At 43.6% G+C, this 20,081-nt stretch overlaps 1 protein-coding gene across 1 annotated transcript in view; it reads left to right on the top strand.

The window, feature by feature from the left end:
• ACSF2 (acyl-CoA synthetase family member 2) overlaps nt 1-20,081 on the top strand; it is a 132,487-nt gene that overhangs the window by 70,953 nt on the left and 41,453 nt on the right. The window contains exon 9 of the mRNA XM_053453332.1: nt 10,713-10,801. Coding sequence (XP_053309307.1) covers nt 10,713-10,801 — 89 coding nt within the window. The remainder of the gene's footprint in view (nt 1-10,712; nt 10,802-20,081) is intronic.

The raw sequence follows: 20,081 nt of genomic DNA, 5'->3' as shown, positions 1-20,081 counted from the left end.
AGCCGAACCGCAGGCCTCCAGAGGCATGTGACTGGGTCTGCCCCCCTACTGCAGCGCTATTCAGGGGACCCTAGTCAGTGCCGTGGGTTTTTGAATCAGGTTGACATTTACTTTGAGTTGGTCCCACAAGCCTTTTCGACTGACAGAGCGAAAGTGGGCTTTCTGATTTTCCTGCTTACCGATAAAGCCTTAACTTGAGCCAATCCTCTGTGGGAGACCAACAGGATCCAGGTTTAAACAGAATTTGTGGCCTCTTTCCGCAGAGTCTTTGATGTTTCTGCCCGCTCCATCTCCGCTGCCAAACAGCTAATGTCCATCTGACAGGGTACTGGACCAGTTGCGGATTATGCCATCAAATTTCGTACCCTGGCAGCAGTGGGATGGAACAACAAGGCTCTAGTGGCTGCCTTTTTCCATGGCCTCTCCAACTCCATCAAAGATGAGGTGGCATCCAGGGATCTCCTGTCCAACTTAGAGGAGTTGGTGTCTTTTCTACTGCTAATTGACATCAGACTTCGGGAGAGCCCCTCCTTCAGGGAGCACCTGTGGAGGCCTCAAATCCAATTGGCACCGTCCTTTTTACACTTTCACGTTCCTCTCTCTCCTTCCGTGCCTCCTGTAGTTGTTTGTGATGAGGTTGTGCAGGGGGCCTTTTGGAGGAGGGCCCGTGCCTGTACTGTGAACTGAGTGGGCATTTGCTCTGCTCCTGCCCAACTCGTCCAGGAAATGCTCGCACCTAGGGTCCTGTCAGGAACAAACCCTAGGTGGGTGTTGCGCTTACCGGTTCCGTCGCTGTCCCACGACGGTCGATCGCGGGTGGGCGGTGCGCTCGCGTCTGCAGACGCACGCCCTCTCCGAGTGACGTGTGTACTACACGCACATGGAGGGGCGTGTGTGTAGACGCAGCGCGCTCACGGCGGTCGCATTCGTCTATGCGAACCGCCGTGAGTCGCTCACAAGACTCTGTTGCGGGAGCTGCCGCGGCATGCTGGCAGCACTCGCAGAGTAATAAGCGAGGTGCTGCGGCACGCTCGCGGCACTCCCAATCTACTAAGTAGTGCGAGACCCGCGATACTCGCGGGTTTAGCACTCGTTTTGTGTTTTGTTTGTTTTTTCCGACGCCATTATTTGGCGCCGGACGCAGTGATGTCACTACATCTCCCATTGGTCCCCTGTCCTTTTTGTCCCGCCCTTGTTCCTATTTAAACTCTTTCCTGGCTTCTATCAGTGCCCGTTCAATGAGCTACCGTGTGTACTCTGGGTGTTTATACTTGCTACCTTGCCTTATTGTGTACCTGACCTCGGACTGTTTCCTGACTCCGCTCCCGTGCTGCCTGCCTCGACCTTGGATTGATATTTGGATTTTGCTCCTGTGCTGCCTGACCTGACCTCGTTATCTCCTGACCTCGATTCTCTGCCTCTGGCCCTATTTGGTTCTTCCGCCTTGGACTTACTCGCTCCGCAACTTGCACGTCTCTGCATAGTGGGTCCACTACTGGTGTTATCTAGGTCCCGACCTAACAGTGGGCTTTCTCCGTCCCATTACAGCCATAAGGACAAACCACTCATAAAGATTGTTTTGTCGTGGGCGTTGTCTTCGGTGGTTGCCCAAGCGCTCATTGACTCAGGGGCTGCTGGCATTTTTATTGACTCCACATTTGTTGGCAAGAACAACATCCCGTCTAGGTCACGTCACACCCCATTGGTCATACAAGCCATTGATGGCAGACCACTACAACCTACTCTCATCATGCAGGAGACGGTTCTGGTTTCTATGGCTATTGGGGCGCTTCACCACGAGGAGATTCAGTTTCTAATAATTTTTGCTCCTCAGTTTCCAGTCATACTGTTGATTGGCATCAGTCTGAGATACTTTCATGGTCCCCTGCTTGTGAACATGGTTATCTACCATGGTTACCTACCAAGGTCAAGGTCCTGTGTACTGCCTTATCCCCTTTGTAGCCTAACAAGTACAGGGACTTTGCGGATGTCTTTGACAGATCTTGGGCAAACTCTTTACCACCACATCGGGCATATGATTGTACAATCAAACTCCAGCCAGGTGCCATACCTCCTTGTGGCCATGGAGTAGTATGTTTCTGATACTTTGGCTAAGAGGTTAATTCGTAAATCTACATCCCCTGCAGGTGCCGGTTTCTTTTTTTGTCAAAAAGAAATGAGGCAAGCTCAGACCTTGCATAGACTACAGAGGTCTAAACAAATTGACAATTAAAAATGCATACTCGATTCCTCTGATAACGGAATTATTCGATTGTCTCAAGGGGTCTAAAGCATTTACGAAACCGGACCTGCAAGGGTCCTACAATTTAGTATGGATCAAAGAGGGGCATGCGTGGAAGACAGCATTTAATACCAGCAGTGGGCGTTATGAGTATCTGGTAATGCCCTTCGGCCTGTGTGGCGCTCCAGCTGTCGTCCAAGAATTCATAAACAATGTGTTTCGAGATATATGCAACACTCCGTAGTAGTATATCTCGATGATATACCGATTAATTCTCCCTCAATAGAAGCGCATTACAAGGATGCCTCCCGTGTGCTCCAAAAAACTAAGAGAGAATGGGCTTTACTGTAGGAGGGAGAATTGTGAGTTCCATCGATCTCAGGTTTCCTTCCTTTGTTACATCATCTCTGATAAGGGTTTTTCCATGGACCCACAAAAACTGTCAGCAATGCTCAAATGGCCTTGCCAAGTGGGACTCTGGTCCATTCAGTGTTTTCTGGGTTTTGCCAACTGCTACAGGAAATGTATTCACTATTTTTCATCTTTGGTTAAATCTATCACCGATCTCACTAAAAAGGACAGTGATCAATGTAGGTGATGGTACACTTTATATCACAGGTTAGAGACACATTGCAGTTACAAAAAATACAAAAGTATGCTAAAAATACAAAATATAGGAAGACAATTGTCCACATGTACATCTACATACTGCATGCCTTTGTACCTGCTTTTGTCTGGACAGTCATTTTTGCTGAGGGTGATAGGAGGGGGTCATCAGTCTGTGTTTTCTTATATTTAACCCCTTAATGATTTTTGTATGACCTTCTGCTGAAACTGAAGGAAGGTATAGTTAGAAGCATAGTGTTGTCCAAAATGTCTTGGTATATCACCTTCAGCTCACAAACACTCTACTGGATGAATGGGAGAAATTCCCACAGAAACTCACAAAAAAAAAAAAAATCTTACAACCACAGATGAACCCCACTAGACACGGCCACAGAGACTACTATGATGTATGGAAGGATCCATCTAAGACTCCTAACACGTCATGCACACAGGAACATAGCCACACACTTAAACACTTGAATAACATACGAACACATGCACACACTAACATATACACACACACACTCAATAATACACGCCTAAACATTCCCACACTAATATACCTAGACACATGCCCACCATAACACACCTGGAAACATATTAACATACCCATAAATACAGATGTGCTCAATAACATACCCACAAACATACGCTATCATACCAAGACACAATCAAACACACATCATTGACTTACCCTGCATACCCCTAGATTTAACGCATGGCACTTTTTATTAGTGATGCCTTAGACCAAGTAGCACCCCGCAATATTCTCTTGTGTCCAAATGCTACATACAGTGACACACACACACACTCATTTTAACCAGAAATAGGCCTGGATTTAACCCTAGGTGCCCCTGAGTTAAACATGTGTTACAGGGAATCATTCTCTTCCCTTTAAGTACGACATGCCTGCTCATACACACATATGCACTGCTCTTACGCATGCCAGCCCACAAAAACACACATATACGCTGCAATTGCCTGCACATACACACTTGCCAGTACTCACACATATGCACTACCCTTATACACGCCTGCCCAAACATACATAAACTGCTCACACACATGCCTCCCCATAAATATACACTGCCTTTGCACATACTTACACAGACGTATACACTATAAGACAAATACACTCCTTATATACGCACATATACACTGCCCATACACACGTATGCACATACACTGCCCTTATATGCACGTGCCCATACACAAACATATACTCACCTGCCCTATACACACATATGCTTGCCCAAGTGCCCATACATATTCATAAACATTGCCCATATACATGCCTTACCATATGTATATGCACACACATATCTACCATCAGACCCCCTTTTGTTTTGCACATCACACCCCCCCTTCGTTTGCACAGCAGACCCCCCTCTTCGTTTTGCACATCAGACCCCCCCTTTGTTTTGCACATCAGACCCCCCCCCTTCGTTTTGCACATCAGACCCCCTCCCTTCATTCTTCACATCTCTTACCTTTCTCTTCCTCCTTTCCTTCTGGTTTGCCGCTCACTCTCAGTGCAGTGCGGCTGCGCACAGCTGTTTATGCTGTGCGCCGGGGCTGGGATATAAACGTCATATCCCGTTGCCCAGCGCTCTCAGTGACAGAGAGCACACTGGTAAGTGTGACCTTAATGTTGGACTGGTTAGGGAAATCCGTGATCTCCCCAACCAGTCCTGCAGGCTGAAGCTGCTCATCGTGCACCCCCTCACAGCTGCGCCTGAGGGCACTCGCCTCACTTACAGCCCTGGGGGGATTTCTCTATTATTGGTCCCCCTGGCATGATTTCCTGGGGGGGGGGGTCTGTCTCCCCCGGTTCCTACGCCCGTGCTCCCATATGCCACTCTTACCCTCCCCCGACTTACCAGTGCACCCCTAGACTACTCCCCGTGCTTCAGATTCCTTGGTGTGTAGTGGTGGCAGCCGTTGGAGGTCTGTGCGATGCGCGCAGACAACCTCCGCTGCTGCTGCTGGCACTTCCACTGGGGCTTCTATGAATGAGCACAGACGGCCACCGGCTGCAGGAGAGGAGGATCCAGGTCCCCTGCAGCTTTGCGGGGGATCTGGATCTTAGTCTTGTAGTTGACCTCGAATATAAGACGATGGTTATTTTTCAGAGCATTTGCTTATAATCGTATAATCGAGCTAATACGGTAATCTGTGCAAACAATCGTAAGAAATATGTAAAGTTTGCTGAAAACAGTAACACTAATTAATGCTATGACTCCCTTTGCCAGGGATTGGTGACCAAATAGTTGCATAAGTATCCAAATGCTCCTAGTGAAACACCTTGACTTGTCTTGTCTTCTCTCAAAAATATATACTTATGTGGGGTTTTTAAAGTGGTGGTCTTCTAAACAGTCCCAAATGAGACATAGGCGTCACAAAATAAGATTTTAAAATTTCAAGTTTGAAAAAGAGAACAGGTATGTTCCATTTTATGCCCTGTAACATAAAAGAATTCAGGTTCTGTCCTTGAAAAATCAATATGTATTTTGTTTGTGTGCACAAATCTTTTATAAGGAGAATCATGGATATGTAGTGTAATAATGCAGAAAAAGTCTCAGGTTTTTGAGCACAAAACACCCTCAGTAAAGAATAGTCAAGCTGTCAAAACACACACATATTTACTGTCCTTACAAGTGACTGCCCATAAACGTACACTGGCCCATACGAATACGTATACACGCACATTCCTGCTGGCCATTACATATAAAAAAAACTGGCATACACTTTACCTTGCATCCACACGCTTGCCCTTAGAGCTGCTTACCCTAACATAAAACATACGCTCTCTCCCTTTTCTCACAATTTCCCCCATGATCTAATTATCTCTCCTCTTTCTGCCCATCTCTTTCTTATTACCTCCCGTTATCTCTCCTCTTTTTCCTTATCTCTTAAATTTTCCTTGATACTCCCCTTTCTTGTTATTGCTACCATTTCTCTTTATCTCATCACTCCTTTTTCTCTTTATCTTCCACCCTTTTTCCTTTCTCTGTATGTCTCGTCTTTTTTTGTATGTCTCCCTTTTCTAGCTAGCTCTCCCCTTTCTCTTTTTTCTCCCGCCTTTTGTTTGATCTGCCTTTTTCTTTAGCTTAACTCTCCTCCTATTTCACTTTATCTCTCCACTTTCTCTTTATCCTTCCTTTTCCTCCCTATCTCTCCCTTTTCTTACCGACTCTCATTATCTCTTTCCTTTCTATCTTAATTTCTCTTCTTTCTCTATCACTTTTTTATCTCCCCACTTTCTCTCCATCAACCTCTTCATCATATCTTCGTGCTATGCATCAATAGCTTGACAAGCTTTGCGAGGGAACACTGAAACAAAGTTATATATGAACAGACCTTGTGCCCCTGTATTTTAGGCCGGTTAAAGGAAGTTAAAGGAAGTTCCATGAACTCCCCATCTGGCCCTGCCCCTACAGTGGCCATCTGTCCAGTCCACCTTTGACAATAGCTTGCAGGATGTCTTTGTACTGACACCTTGTTGGCCTTTGCCTGACACTGCAGAGAGAGGGCTGGAGGGAGGAGAGGCGCAGAGGAGCTGCCCTCTGTTGTTGGCCCTGCCAATGTACAATTCTTTCCTGTAGCGTGGCTTCCATTAACCCCTGTTGGGACTGGGCCTTTTGTATACCCTGAGGCTCATTTTTTTTTTGTGATTATTACATTGTTGGTTAAACTATGATTTTCGATATTGGTGAACCTGCACAAATAAGACATCTTTTGTGTAGGACAAAGTAGCACAATCATAGAAATACATAACACATAATTATTATAATATGTATAAATCTATACTTAAATAGGAAAAATCTTAAAAAATTCTCCTACACATTAGGTGCCCCAGCTGAACAATGACCCAATTTATGTTCAGCAACACCCCTTGATTAAAATAATACCCCACATACATATTTTTATATATTCAAGGTGGTCACATTCATATGTTTTATTTGTATATTGTATATACTAGATTTTATTCTTATTATTTATTACATTCATTAACACTGGTTTAAGGAATTTGGAGGTAGTGGTTTTTTTTTTATTACATATATATTTTTGTACTAAAAGGATATTGGGGCACTGTTTTCCAGAAAAATATTTTTTATTTTTTTATAATTTTTTGTATTTTTTTACATTTTGTCTTCTCCCCCTGATCTGCCTGTGCTGATCACAGTGTGATCAGCAAGCAGGGCTCCATAACCTTGCATTGCTGGTTGCAAAAGAAACAGTCAGAGATCCCTTCTGGGTCTAGAAAGACTCTGCTGAGTCTCTCCTGTCCTCCAGTGAACCTTTGGTGGGTATCGCGTGATCGATGATTCCTTATGTAAAGGTATATATTTCTGCCGAGCGCTGTTAAATATGATCAGTCAGCAAGAAGCCAGAGAGCAGGAGCCCAATAAGTCTGCCAATTGATTTGCCAGTGCATTGCAAAGCTCTTTTAATACCATTTAGTGCATCTTATCAGGTTTCATGTATAAATTGAATTCGAAAAATTTAGGTGGAACGTCTTCCCCTGTAAAAACACTTTTTGCATGTCTCGCTATATCTTTTATCTCCCTTTTTTATTAACAGGGAAATTTGCTCATCTTTGTGTGCCATAATGTGTTTTGCCTCCATAGACTTGTATTTCTTTTTATCTCACCATATTCTGAATCTTCTTATAGTCCCTTAGCAACAGAAGCAGGTAAACTCCACATTGTCTTTAGACATAATGATGCTTTCTGTTTTTAATTTAACGGTTCCTACCAATGTCTTGGTATGTCCCCTTTAGCATACTAAGACATTTTGGACGATACTATGCTTCCAAATTTGTGGGAACAGTTTGGGGCCTTCCCTTTTCTATTCCAGCATGACTGTGCCCCATTGCACAAAACAAGGTCCATAAAGACACATTATATATATATATATACATATTGTATATATATATATATATTATATATATATATATATACATATATTATATATATATATGACACCGTATTAGCTCGATTAGAAGACGACCCTGGTTATAAGACAACCCCTCAAAATTTGAATATTAATTTAGAAAAAAAAGAAAAAACATGAATATAAGAATACTCCTATAGGAAAAAAGTTTTACTAGCAAATGTTAACCCCTTAAGGACAATGGGCAGTCCCTAAACCCATTGAAATCAATGCATTTTGAGCCCGTGCATGTACGGGCTTTGTCATTAAGGGGTTAATTTACATGTAAACTATTTTTTCATATTTTATAAAAACTATGATTGCGAAAAATGAATTTTTTGTTTTTATTTTCTTTTATTTGCACATCTGCCTCTCTGCCCCCAGATATGCCTTATTCCCCCTTATATGCCACTCTGCCCTCATAAATGCCTTAAATCCCCCTATATGCCACTCTGCCTCGCTGATATGCCTTATAGCCCCCTATATGCCACTCTGCCTCCAGAAATGCCTTACACCCCCCTCCATATGCCACTCTGCCCTTACCGATGCATCCCTAGACTTGTCCTCCATAAGTAAGACTCCCTTGTGTCTAGTGGGCAGAGCCGGCCTTAGGCGTTGTGGTGCCCTGTGCGGACTACTCCTCTGGCGCCCCCCCTACACTACCCCCCTCTGCCCCTTCAAACTACCCCCCTCAAACTACACCTCCCCTCTGCCCCTTCAAACTACCCCCCCCTGCCCCTTCAAACTACACCCCTCCGCCCCTTCAAACTACACCCCCCCTCTGCCCCTTCAAACTACACCCCCCCTGCCCCTTCAAACTACACCCCCCTCTGCCCCTTCAAAGTACACCCCTCCCCCTCTGCCCCTTCATACTACACCCCCCCCACTTACCTTGTTGCCGGAGTCCTGCGGTGAGAGGGGGAGGCATCCGTCTTCTCACTCTGCCGCGGTGCCGGCATTTCATGTCGAGCGCCTGAATAATCCGGCGCTCAACATGAGATGCCTGCACCTGAGAACTTCACAAGCAACCACTCGGCGCCCCTGCCCAGGACTTAGATTAAAGCATCGTTTTTTTGTTTTGTTTTTTTTTTAAACAAAAAAAACCCCGATGTTTTAATTTAACCCCTTCAATCCCAGGGGTTTTTGGTACCTCAAAGCCCAGAGCAATTTTGCCATTTTTGGGGTATGACGGTTTAGCGATGATTCTCTTTTCCTGTGAATAGTGTACCCATATAAACTATATATCGTTTTTTCAAGGAGAGATAGAGCTTTCGCTTGATACCATAGTTGGATGATTAGCTGGAAATTTAGAATGAGAAATTTAGTAAAAACTAGCGAAGATTAGAAAATTAAACTATTTTTTTTTTACATTTTCCCTCTGAATCCTCACAAAATTAGGTAAAGTGATGGAAAATCCCCTCCAAGTTTATTAATTCAGGTGTCCTGATTTCAGAAATACCTAATTTATATAGATTTTCCAGACTTTCCCAGCACCAGGGAGCGTTCTATTAGGTGTACAATTTTGTATAATTTTTATGCCTATGGCTTAACGGGTTTGGGGGTTGTGAACGGGGGCAGCAGGGTTATACTGGCTAGATGTTATGCTAGGGCAATGGGAAGTAAGGTTTTTTAATAATTTTTTTATTATCTTTTTTTATATATTTTTTTTTAAAAAAAAATTTATTTTAATTTTTTTACATTTTTTTTATTTTTTATATATCATTTTTACACAGTAATGGTTAGAGGTCCTCCTAGGGACCTCCTGAACATGCCAGTGATGTCACAATGGCATCACAGCCCACATTATAATTTTTTTTTGTATTATTTATATTAATATTTTAATGATTTATTTAATATTATTTTTAAATGACTAACCGTTTTTTTTTTTTTTTGCTTTTCTCTTACAGGACGGGAGGGGGAGTGAGAGACATGGTTTCTCACTCCCCTCCCCGCGATCCCCCTGCACCGATCACACTGTGATCTCTATGCAGGTCCTCACAGACCTGCATAGAGATCGCAGCGTCTCTGTGCCTCATCCTCCGATGACCTTCCGGGTTACGTCAGCAGTGACGTAACCCGGAAGGGAATGCCCGATCGCGCGTTTGCAACTGCGCGATCGCGCGATCGGGCACTTTCAACCGTAACAGCTAACCGGCTTTCATGCCGGAAGCTGTTACGGGAGATCGGGCAGCAGAAAGCCGGCAATGCCGGCTTCTGCTGCCAGGGGGGAGTCCAGGCTGTCAAACGACGATGTTTGTGTCCCTGACGCTGCACGAAAGGCTGGACGTACCGGGACGTCCATAGGGGTTTCTTTGTGGGCGTTTTTTGGACGTCCCGGTACGTCTATAGGGGAACTAAGGGGTTAAGTCCCGGGCAGGTGTCCCTGCTACCATGGCGCCCTGTGCGGTCGCACAGGTCGCACACCCCTAAGGCCGGCCCTGCTAGTGGGGGCAGCCGGTGGACGTCTGCGCAACCGTTAGTTCCCCCGGGGCTTCTAGCACCGGAAGGTCATGTCACGCCTGTGCTCTGTCATAGAGGTTCACAGCGCTGCAGGAGACCTGGATCCTCCTCTCTTGCAGCCGGTGAACGTCCGTGCAATGCACTCAGACAACCTCCGCTGCTGCCAGCACTTCCGCTATGGCTTCTATGATGGAGCACTGGAAAGTCTCTGGAGGTTACCAGAGAGGAGGATCCAGGTCCCATGCAGCGCTGGCTCTTAGTCTTGTAGTCAAGATTAGAAGACAACCTCGAATATAAGACCAGGGGTTATTTTTCAGAGCATTTCGAGAAAATAGAGTATATATAGTTTTTTTTATTGCCCTTCCTTAAATATGGAAGGAGATTGTTTGTTTCATAATGAAATCATTTGGTAGGAATATTCAGACGTTTTACTGTATGTGAAATATGCTCATCTCTTTCTTTTTAACAGGTGCACAAGTATGTACGGAACACCCACTATGTATATAGACCTTATGGGGCAGCCAGATTTTTCCACACACACGTCTACTCTTACCACTGGTAGGTGTAAAACAGTTCCCTTAATTGCAAAATGTAATTATAGAGGTCTATAGTCTCTGAATTGATTTGCAGTACACTTAATGTGAGTTAAAGGTGGGTTTGTGTAGCAAATATTTTGGGAGTCAATCTATTCCAACACTAATGAGGTTAATGCAGCTGCCCCACCTATTTATGTGAATGCATCCCTTCCTTTTATAAGGCCCTGAGTCTAATGAACTGTATTATCTGTTGCATTACAATATATCATCTCAAATATCTTTAGTAAGAATATCACACTTTTAAAGATGTTAAAAAGAATAGCACCATTCTTTAGTTTGGCAAACTTTATACAATACTTTCAAGTAAGCAGCATTATTGAATCAAAGCACAGTACAGAGGGGTAACCAGTATGGGTAATCAAATTCCATGCCAAAGGTCAAATTCTAGATAATCCAAATCTAACAAGCAGTGTAACCAAAAGGGCAAAACAAAGTCACAGTCAAAGGCTTGGGGTCAAAACCAGAGGATGAAGAAAACAGACAAACATATGACCAACAACAATTGGGGCAAGGAAATTACTTTCCAGCAAAAGAAGCTGGCAGAAACCCCAGTTTATAAAGGCCTTTGATTATCAAAGAAGCCACAATTGTATCAGGAACCAAGATAGGAATGGCAGGGGACACTGAGAGACAGTAAAAAAGTAAAAAATAAAAGTAAATCACCCATCGGCATCCAAGGGCAGTGCCTCCTGTGTTTTGGAATTGAATGGGCAAGCCAGGGTTTTTTCCATCCATATATCCTGCCCATGTGGCTTCAGAATGGGCCTGAAAAACTCCTGAAGGGTCCCAGTGAATACCAATAGTCCCTGGTAGCATGTGGGGGTAAAATACCAAATGGGACATCTTATGTTATGTAAGGATGCAGTCTATCCTTTCCTTCCAGCCAGGGTGCTGGGTGGAAGGGTTCCCTTAAGCTCTGGTGGCTTGGCATGCCTCTCTAGAGTAAGAGTTTTACCGTGGTTGGGACGATCTGTCAGCAAGAGGTCCAAGAGATGGCATAGCAGGCCTTGGTCGATGAAATCATGCATGTTTACTTACATCTGTTTACTCGGGCAGTGTCCATGTGCCAGGTAAACTTAGCTAAATCGGGGACCCAAGAGTTAAGAAACTACCCAGATAGTAGCACACAGAGCAAAGTTTGAAATAGGCTTAATCATGGTCAGGATATTAACTAAGCAGCGTAATCAAAGCAAATAGGGTCACAGACATCAGAGAGGCACTGTACTCAAGGCAAGTCGGGTAAGGAACCAGAAAAGTAGTCAAGCCAAACTAGGTCAGGATACCAGAAAAACAGCACAGTCAAGTCAGGCTAGGTCAGAACACCAGAGAATAAATAAACTTACTACTGGAGAGAATGAAAGAAGGCATCACAAAAGGGTAACCATGTTGGAGTAGCTGGACCTTTAAATAGTCATCAAAAGGAGGAAAGCACAATCACATGACGACTGTATTGCATACACCGCCAGATAAAGTCATCTGCGGAAGAAGAGAAGTCAGGAAGACTTTAGCGAGTCAGGGAGACATCACAGATGGCACATGGTCAGGGAAGCTATCAGTAGTGTTTTATTCACAGAGAGGCAGCTGTGGATCCAGCACAGCTCTAGTTAGGTCTAGTTACACCCTAGTTGTGAGAGTGGTCAGAAAGATTATTGAAGACAACACCTTGGTGATCCTTGTGGCCCCATATTTCCCCAAAAGGGAAGACTCCGTAAGACTCAGTAAGGCTAGGGACAACACAACCCTGATCGAGACTTTCCTCAAGTTCACAACCTGGCTCCTAAAGCAGAAATCCTGATCAAGAAGGGCCTCTCCAGGAATGTTGTATCCAATATGTTGCAGGTTAGGAAATAAATCACCCATTTAAGATACAGGAAGACTTGAAAGCTTTTCTTTATTATCTTGTTGCCTGTTAAATAAATATTCTAGATTTCTAGATTTTTTTGCTGATATTTGAAAGCTTTATTTGACTTGATCCAATTTATTTGGAATGCTGATAAGGCAGGGTAATTCATACTAATCTGGATGTTTCTTCTTTGCGGGAAGATTTAGACAGAGTTGGGGACTGGGCGTACAAGTGGCAGGTGAGGTTCAACATAGATAAATGCAATGTTATGCATTATGGTAAAAATAATAAAAATGCAAACTATACTATAAATGGAATATCCTTGGGAAAAACTACCATCGAGAAGGATTTAGGAATAATGGTAGACAATAGACTTGACAACAGTGCACTATGCCTCCAAGCAGCTGCAAGGGCCAATAAGGTTTTGACATGTATAAAAAGAGGTATTGATTCACGGGAGGATATCATCTTGCCTCTTTACAGGTCAATGGTAAGACCTCACATTGATTATGCGGTACAATTCTGGGCACCAGTCCAAGTGCAAAGGAGGGCTACAAAATTAACCCCTTAACGACAATCCACGTAGATGTACGGGGTTGCCGTGCAACGCGATAACGACAATGCCCGTACATGTACGGGCTGCCGTTAAATAGCTGCATCGCCGCAGCATCCACGGAAGCCTCACAAGTGAGGCTGACCGTGGATCCGGGGAGGAAAGCCCTCCCCGGAAGAAAAAAAGGCTAAAACAGCTTAGGAAGCAATCGGAATCGCATTCCTAAGCATAAACTGTGTTGCTGACATGCCTCGATGTCGAGGCATGTCAGTAACACTACCCCCCTACCCTCGATAGCCTTCTGATTACTCCGAAGAGCAACCACAAGTGCCATCCTGTAAATGACGTTGCAGAGATGTCGAGCCTTGAGACGTTGCAGGGCGCGGTAATGAAGGGGACCTGGAAATATCGCCTGAATCGGGAGTCGAAGCATGGCCATCTTCGAATCTATCTCGAAGCCGAGGAAAAGGATACGCTGAGTCGGGGACAACTCGGATTTGCTTGTGTTGACCAGGAAACTGAGCAGGTGAAGAGACTGTACCACAAAGTCCGTCTGGACTCGGAGGGTCTCCCGGGAGCTGGAAAATAGCAGGATATCGTCGAGGTAGCCGATGCACCTGATACCCCTGGAACAAAAAAGTGCCATGACCGGTTTTAGGAGCTTTGTAAAGCACCAAGGGGCTGAACTGAGGGCAAAAGGCAGAGCTTTGAATTGCCAAATGTGGCTGCCCCGACGAAACTGCAGGAAACGCCTGTGGTCTAGATGAATCGGAACAGAAAGGTATGCATCCGTAAAGTCCAGTCTGGTGATCCAATCGCCTCCTGACATAAGGTCTCGAAGAAAATGGATACCCTCCATCTTGAAGTGGCGATATACGACGAACGCATTGAGGGCCCTGAGGTTGATAACCGGGCGAAATTCCCCGGACCTTTTCCGAGACTAAGAAAATGGAGCTGAGGAAGCCGATCGGACCTGTCGCACGTTGGATGGCTCCTTTGTTGCGAAGGGGACGACGTTACCGACTCCCCTTAGGCCTGATCGACTGAGGACCTACTCATAGGGGGAGGTCTGCAGACCTGGAGGGGAGACCATATCTATCTGAAAACCCCGGACCATATGGAGGATCCAAGGGCCTGACGAAATGCACTCCCAGTTATGGAAAAAATTAGATATTCTGTCCGCAACCCGTGGAGGGGAAGAAAGACAAAAAAACAAATCCAGAGCGGCCTCTAGGGAATCCAGTAGCGCCTCAACCTCTGCTGCCTCCTCACAGGATGAAGGAGCATTGCTGGAAAGGAGTCCTGTAGGACGTCTGGGCCTGAGGAAAGCCTCAGGAGCCTTGGAACGATGAGCGGCTGGCGACCCGGCCCCGCAGTCGTCCAGCCCTGAAAGACCTTCCGCATGGATAACTTGGCCTTATTCCAGGAGGTCATCAGCAAAACGTGTCTATTTAATTCTTTGACGAAAGCATTCCCGAAAAGCCACGTTGGCGTTGCCTAGGAGACACACCACACGGAGAGGCCAGTCACAAATGAGCTTGGGATCATGGGGAGAAGCCTGCAGAAAGGCCCTGTCAGCCAGGGATAGGATTTGGGTGACGGGACCCACCAGATCCAGGAGTTTATCCTGGGCCGATTTAAGTCCCTGTTCTAACCCTTTTCTAGGGTCTCTTTATTGAGGGACAGAAGTGAGACCACATTAGTGTCGAAATCGGGTGTGACGGCTACCTTATCGGGTATGCATTTGGGCGTGGGCATTTGGCATATAGGGAGGTATAAGGCATTTCAGGAGGCAGAGTGGCCAGATGGGTTTTCTTTTTATTTTTATGTAACTCTACAACAGACTATACCCCCCATACTATTAAGATTATTTTCCTCACTATCCTCAATGGACAGCTCCCTATGGAGCTATTACAAGCTGCGATTATTCCAATTTTAAAAGAAGGAAAGGACCCAAGCTCAACACTTAACTATCGGCCCATATCGTTAATAAACTTAGACATTAAACTATATTCAAAAATGCTTGCGCAAAGACGAAAACAAGTTATCCCACATATTATAGACCAGACAGGATTTGCAGAGGATAGAAGTGCATCGGACAACACTCGCAAAATATTTAATCTTATCTATAAAGTTAACTCCCACAAAATTAAATCAGGTCAGTTGGAGATTCATAGAGGCGGTTTTTAGAAGTTTTGGTATTTATGGAATATTTAGAGACTCTATAATGATTCTCTAGTTAGTTCCACTACTATGTGTGCTCCGTATAGAACCTCTGGCAGACCTAATAAGGCAATCGCCCAATATCTCAGGTGTGGAAATCAATTCTTATTCCTACAGAATATCTCAATACGCGGACGATGTCCTCCTGTCCTTGACTACCTCGCTTATTTCTATCCCTGCACGTTTTAAATGGATCAATGAATATGGTTCAATCTCTAATTATAAAATCAACCTTGGAAAGACAAAAGTAATCATGACCTTTACCACTCAAGCTGATTTAGAAGAGCTTGGGTCCTTGTACAGACTGGATTGGAACAGTCAAGCCATGGAATACCTAGGTATTCAAATTACAAAGGTTTTATCACTACTTGTAACTATAGAACTCTCTTGGAGAAAACAAGGATACTCCTTTCTAGATGAAATAATCTTGAAATCACATGGCTTGGACGCAAAATTGGACTCGTTTTTTAGCATTGGATAAACTACCAAGGTGGCTACAAATTGAGCAATCTGAGATTATAAAAATTGATTTATATTCCTTATTTTGGGTTGATTTATCGCTGCTTAAAAAAATAACCAATTTAAATCCATTAGTATATGACACAGTAAAGACGGTGGATAGACTTAAACGGAAACAAAAGATAAATGTCAGGAACTGGGTCCATACAAACAACTGTAATGACCCAGAGCGCCCAAAGATTGTGTTCAGGAGTTATTGTGCAGTAGCGGAGTGTGACAGGGCCTGGTGCAGGGCGACTGCACTCGCCCGGGTGGGCATCTAGGGTTGTGCAGCCACATGTTTGTTGACCAGCACCCTGACATAGCAACTGATGTAGTCCAGAACAAAGCAGAACTTGGAGGTATCCTGGAGGCACCCTGGAGCAGGCATGAGACATAGCACTAGAATCATGTGCAGGATGCTGCAGGCTAGGAGTACGGAAGCTAAGCAGAGTATCAACAGAAACGTAGCAAGCAAGGAAGACAGAGCAAGGAACAGGGAGACCGAACAAGAAACATAAGACAAGACATACATGATACAGGGCAGAACAAAGGACAGGGAACAAGGCAAGGAACACAGGGGATGGAGTGAGAAGCCAGAATCCTCAGATGCTTCTCCTTTAAGCAAGGATAGGACATCTTAACTGGGACATGGGGAGAGGAGAGAGGAACCGAAATCCTCAGATGATTCAGGGAAAGGAAGGCAACGGTACATAAGAGACAGACAAACATGAATACAGGAACTAGCCTAGGACTATGATATAACAATTGGAGATTCAGTCACATCATATGGCCATAGTATGCTTAGCCTACCACTACGCCAAAGTACTCCAATATTCGTTGGGTCCTAACGCTAAACCCTGCTTAGTGAATCACTAATAATCTGAAACCAAACATTGAATCTAAACACAAAACCAAGGACATACCTTTAGACTGCAGACTGAGACAAACATAACAAACGGGTGGGGCACACCTTATAAAGGAAACAGAGCAAAGAGCAAGACTGGAATCAAGGAATCAAGGAACGGGTGCTTTGAAGCACAGAACAGAGCATATGGAAATCCAGGAACGGATTACAGCAAAACATGGGAATTGAGGCAAGGCAGGGAAAAACAGAGATATGCAGCTCCGCAGCCTGGATGGACCCTGACAATAAATAAATCTCTTTTAGCCTCTACCCCTTTGGACGCTATACATCATGCAATCAGAGTCATAGATTTAACCAAGTGACAAGACTGTGGCATAATTTTCTTAGAAAATGTATTAATCCATGATACTTTTATGACATTTTCTGAGATATTTACCTTTTTAAGGATTAATAACTATGTTAATAGGATAAAAATAGATAATCCAGCAATAGAAGACTGGTAGAATTTTATATTAAGATTATATATCGATGGTACTTAGTACCAATTAGACTTAATAGAATCTGCTGTACAAACTCGGACATTTGTTGGAAATGTTCCACATTTGTTTGAACGTTTGCTCACACGTGGTGGAAATGTTCTCAATTAGATAATCTTAAATGTAATGTTTTGCAATTGCCCAATCCCTTTTCCATTATCAGGGTCAACTAGATGTCCAGATGTTCTTGTTTCATTTGGGCCTAGAGCATTTTCAGACATCTCAGAAGATCTTAACTGTGCATATTTTCTTGGCTGTGAAGATTTGTATAGCCAGATACTGGAAAAAATACAAGCTCTATCAGTTGGAGGGCAATCATTGATCAAGTACAGTACAGTAATGGAAAGAGGTGTTTATCTTAAAAATAACTTAGATAAATGTAATAAAATTTTCTATACTTAAGTGTAGGTATTGTCGGAAATTGGATATATTTGGGAAAAGGGGATTCCAGGTGCCGACACACCTTCGTCTAGGGGTTAATAACTTAAATCCACGTAGCTCGAATAATTAGAAGAAAATGCTTCTTTGATAGGAAAATGGAGGGTTTAATGCTGTAATGAAGCCTATGAAAGGCTAACACACACAGGGTTACATTGGGAATGAAGTTGTACTTGTGACTGCAACAATAATGGAAAGATTGTAACTAACTGCAGCAAGGATGGGGAGATTGTAACATACAGGGAGTTCTTATAGGGTGGGATCAAAGGTACATTCCATTTACATTCGTATTAGTTAACTAATTACAATATCAAAAGACAATACTATCACACAACATACAATTTACAATCATATGGATTAACTAATCTCAAAAGACAATACATACAATTTACAATCCTATAGATACAATTTTAGGGATACAACATCAAAAGACAATACTAACACTATCACACACTATTTACAAACAGACTATACAGTTGCCCTTTGATGTGGGCTTCAGGGGCTGCATTTGCACTTCAATAAGTCTCTGTCTGTCCTTTTTGTGTGCATGTGAATTGAACTAGCCAAATATTGTTTGGTTAGGTCAGATCACTTTAAGTCCTTCTACACCTATAATAACTGTAATTTATATTTTTCATATAATTATGTTATACTGCTCCCTAGGGTGTCTGACATAGTCTGCATGCTACCTCCACAGGTATGACCTAACTTTAAATAGGTGAATGGAGATAAGGTCCTGGGCATTATAAATATAAACACAATAATCCTAATAATAATAAATATAATTGGTATAGTAACCCAGATAATTCCTCTTAGCTCCTTCCCCAGGGGATGAATGGAAGATTACGACTGTTGAATGTTATATCTCTTAATGTTAAGTGGTAAATGTTGGATATAAATGTATTCACAGCGGGTTTAAACCGTATTTGCTCAATTATAAGACAACCCTGATTATAAGATGACCCCCCAAAATCTGAATATTAATTTACGAAAAAAAGAAAAAGCCTGAATATAAGACGACCCTATAGGAAAAAAGTTTTACCAGTAAATGTTAATTCATGTAAACTATGTGAACAATTTTTTTTTAATAAAAGCTATGATTGAGAAAAATGTTTGGTTTTTATTTACTTTTTTTTCAACCTGCACCAGTCAGCAGTTATGCACATCTGCCCCATGGCTTGCCACTCTGCCCCAGAAATGCCTTATACCCCCTATATGCCACTGTGCCCCATGATATGCCTTTTAACCCTCTAATCCATCGCGCAGACTTTCCCTGGCTGTCAGAGATCACGGGGAACTCTGATCTCTGACAGCCGGGGAAGGTCTGCGCGATGGACGCAGACAACCCCCGCTGCTAAACGCACCTCCTCCCGGCTGCAGCGGAAGTTGTGTCCGGTGCCCGGACTAAGCACCAGGGACTCAGAAGTACCGGTAAGTGGGGTGGGGGGGAGACAGGAGGATCCAGGTCCCGTGCAGCGCTGCGGGGGATCTGGATCTTAGTCTCATAGTCAGACCTAGTTTAGGTCTGATTATAAGACGAGGGGTATTGTGTGTGAAATACTTTGAATTTTGAATAAAAAAATAATAAATGAAGAAATAAAAAGATTCTGGATTCAAGATGGTGCAGAGGCTGATTACAATATTTTATTAATTGGAAGGGCTACAGTCAAGAGGAGTGGAAACCAGGAGTGAATGTGCCTCCACTCGCTTGTGTTTGATCCTTCCACAAGCTGCAATCCCAGAAGCCTGCTCCTAAGCCACTTGTAGGCCGCGCAATGAGGAGGGCCCTGTCAGGCCTTGCTGCCATGCGGGAAGCATCCTGACCTATGGCCTCTTTGACCTCCTTGAATACCCTGATCTGCACACCTACTTATCATTTGTGCTTGTGACTACTCCCGAAGAGTTCTGTTTTAACCTTAAAGTTTAACTAAGTTTTGTTTTCCTTGCATCTGGGTGATCCAGTGATCATGAGTACATTTTTCAACTATCTGACATTGTCACAACTGACCTATGGAAAGTAAGGAGGCCTTTCTCAAGATAATTTGTGCCTGCTTCTGTACTGGATTAACTGCATTGACAATTAAAGCTGTGTGGTTCTATCACGAAGTAAGACATAGAACAGCCTTTACACCTTTTTCTAAAAAAAATATATAAATTATTATAATTAGGTAAATTATGATGTTAGGAATAGTGATCCTTTTACAGTTATTATGGCACTTGAGAAATAGAAACATCTGGGTCATCAAGGGTTCTCACTTGCCAATCACTCTACTTACAGACCAC

This window comes from Spea bombifrons, chromosome 13 (assembly GCF_027358695.1).
Source record: "Spea bombifrons isolate aSpeBom1 chromosome 13, aSpeBom1.2.pri, whole genome shotgun sequence".
Lineage (NCBI taxonomy): Eukaryota > Metazoa > Chordata > Amphibia > Anura > Pelobatidae > Spea > Spea bombifrons.
Note: the sequence above shows the minus strand (reverse complement) of the source record. Positions and strands in the feature narration are given on the sequence as shown.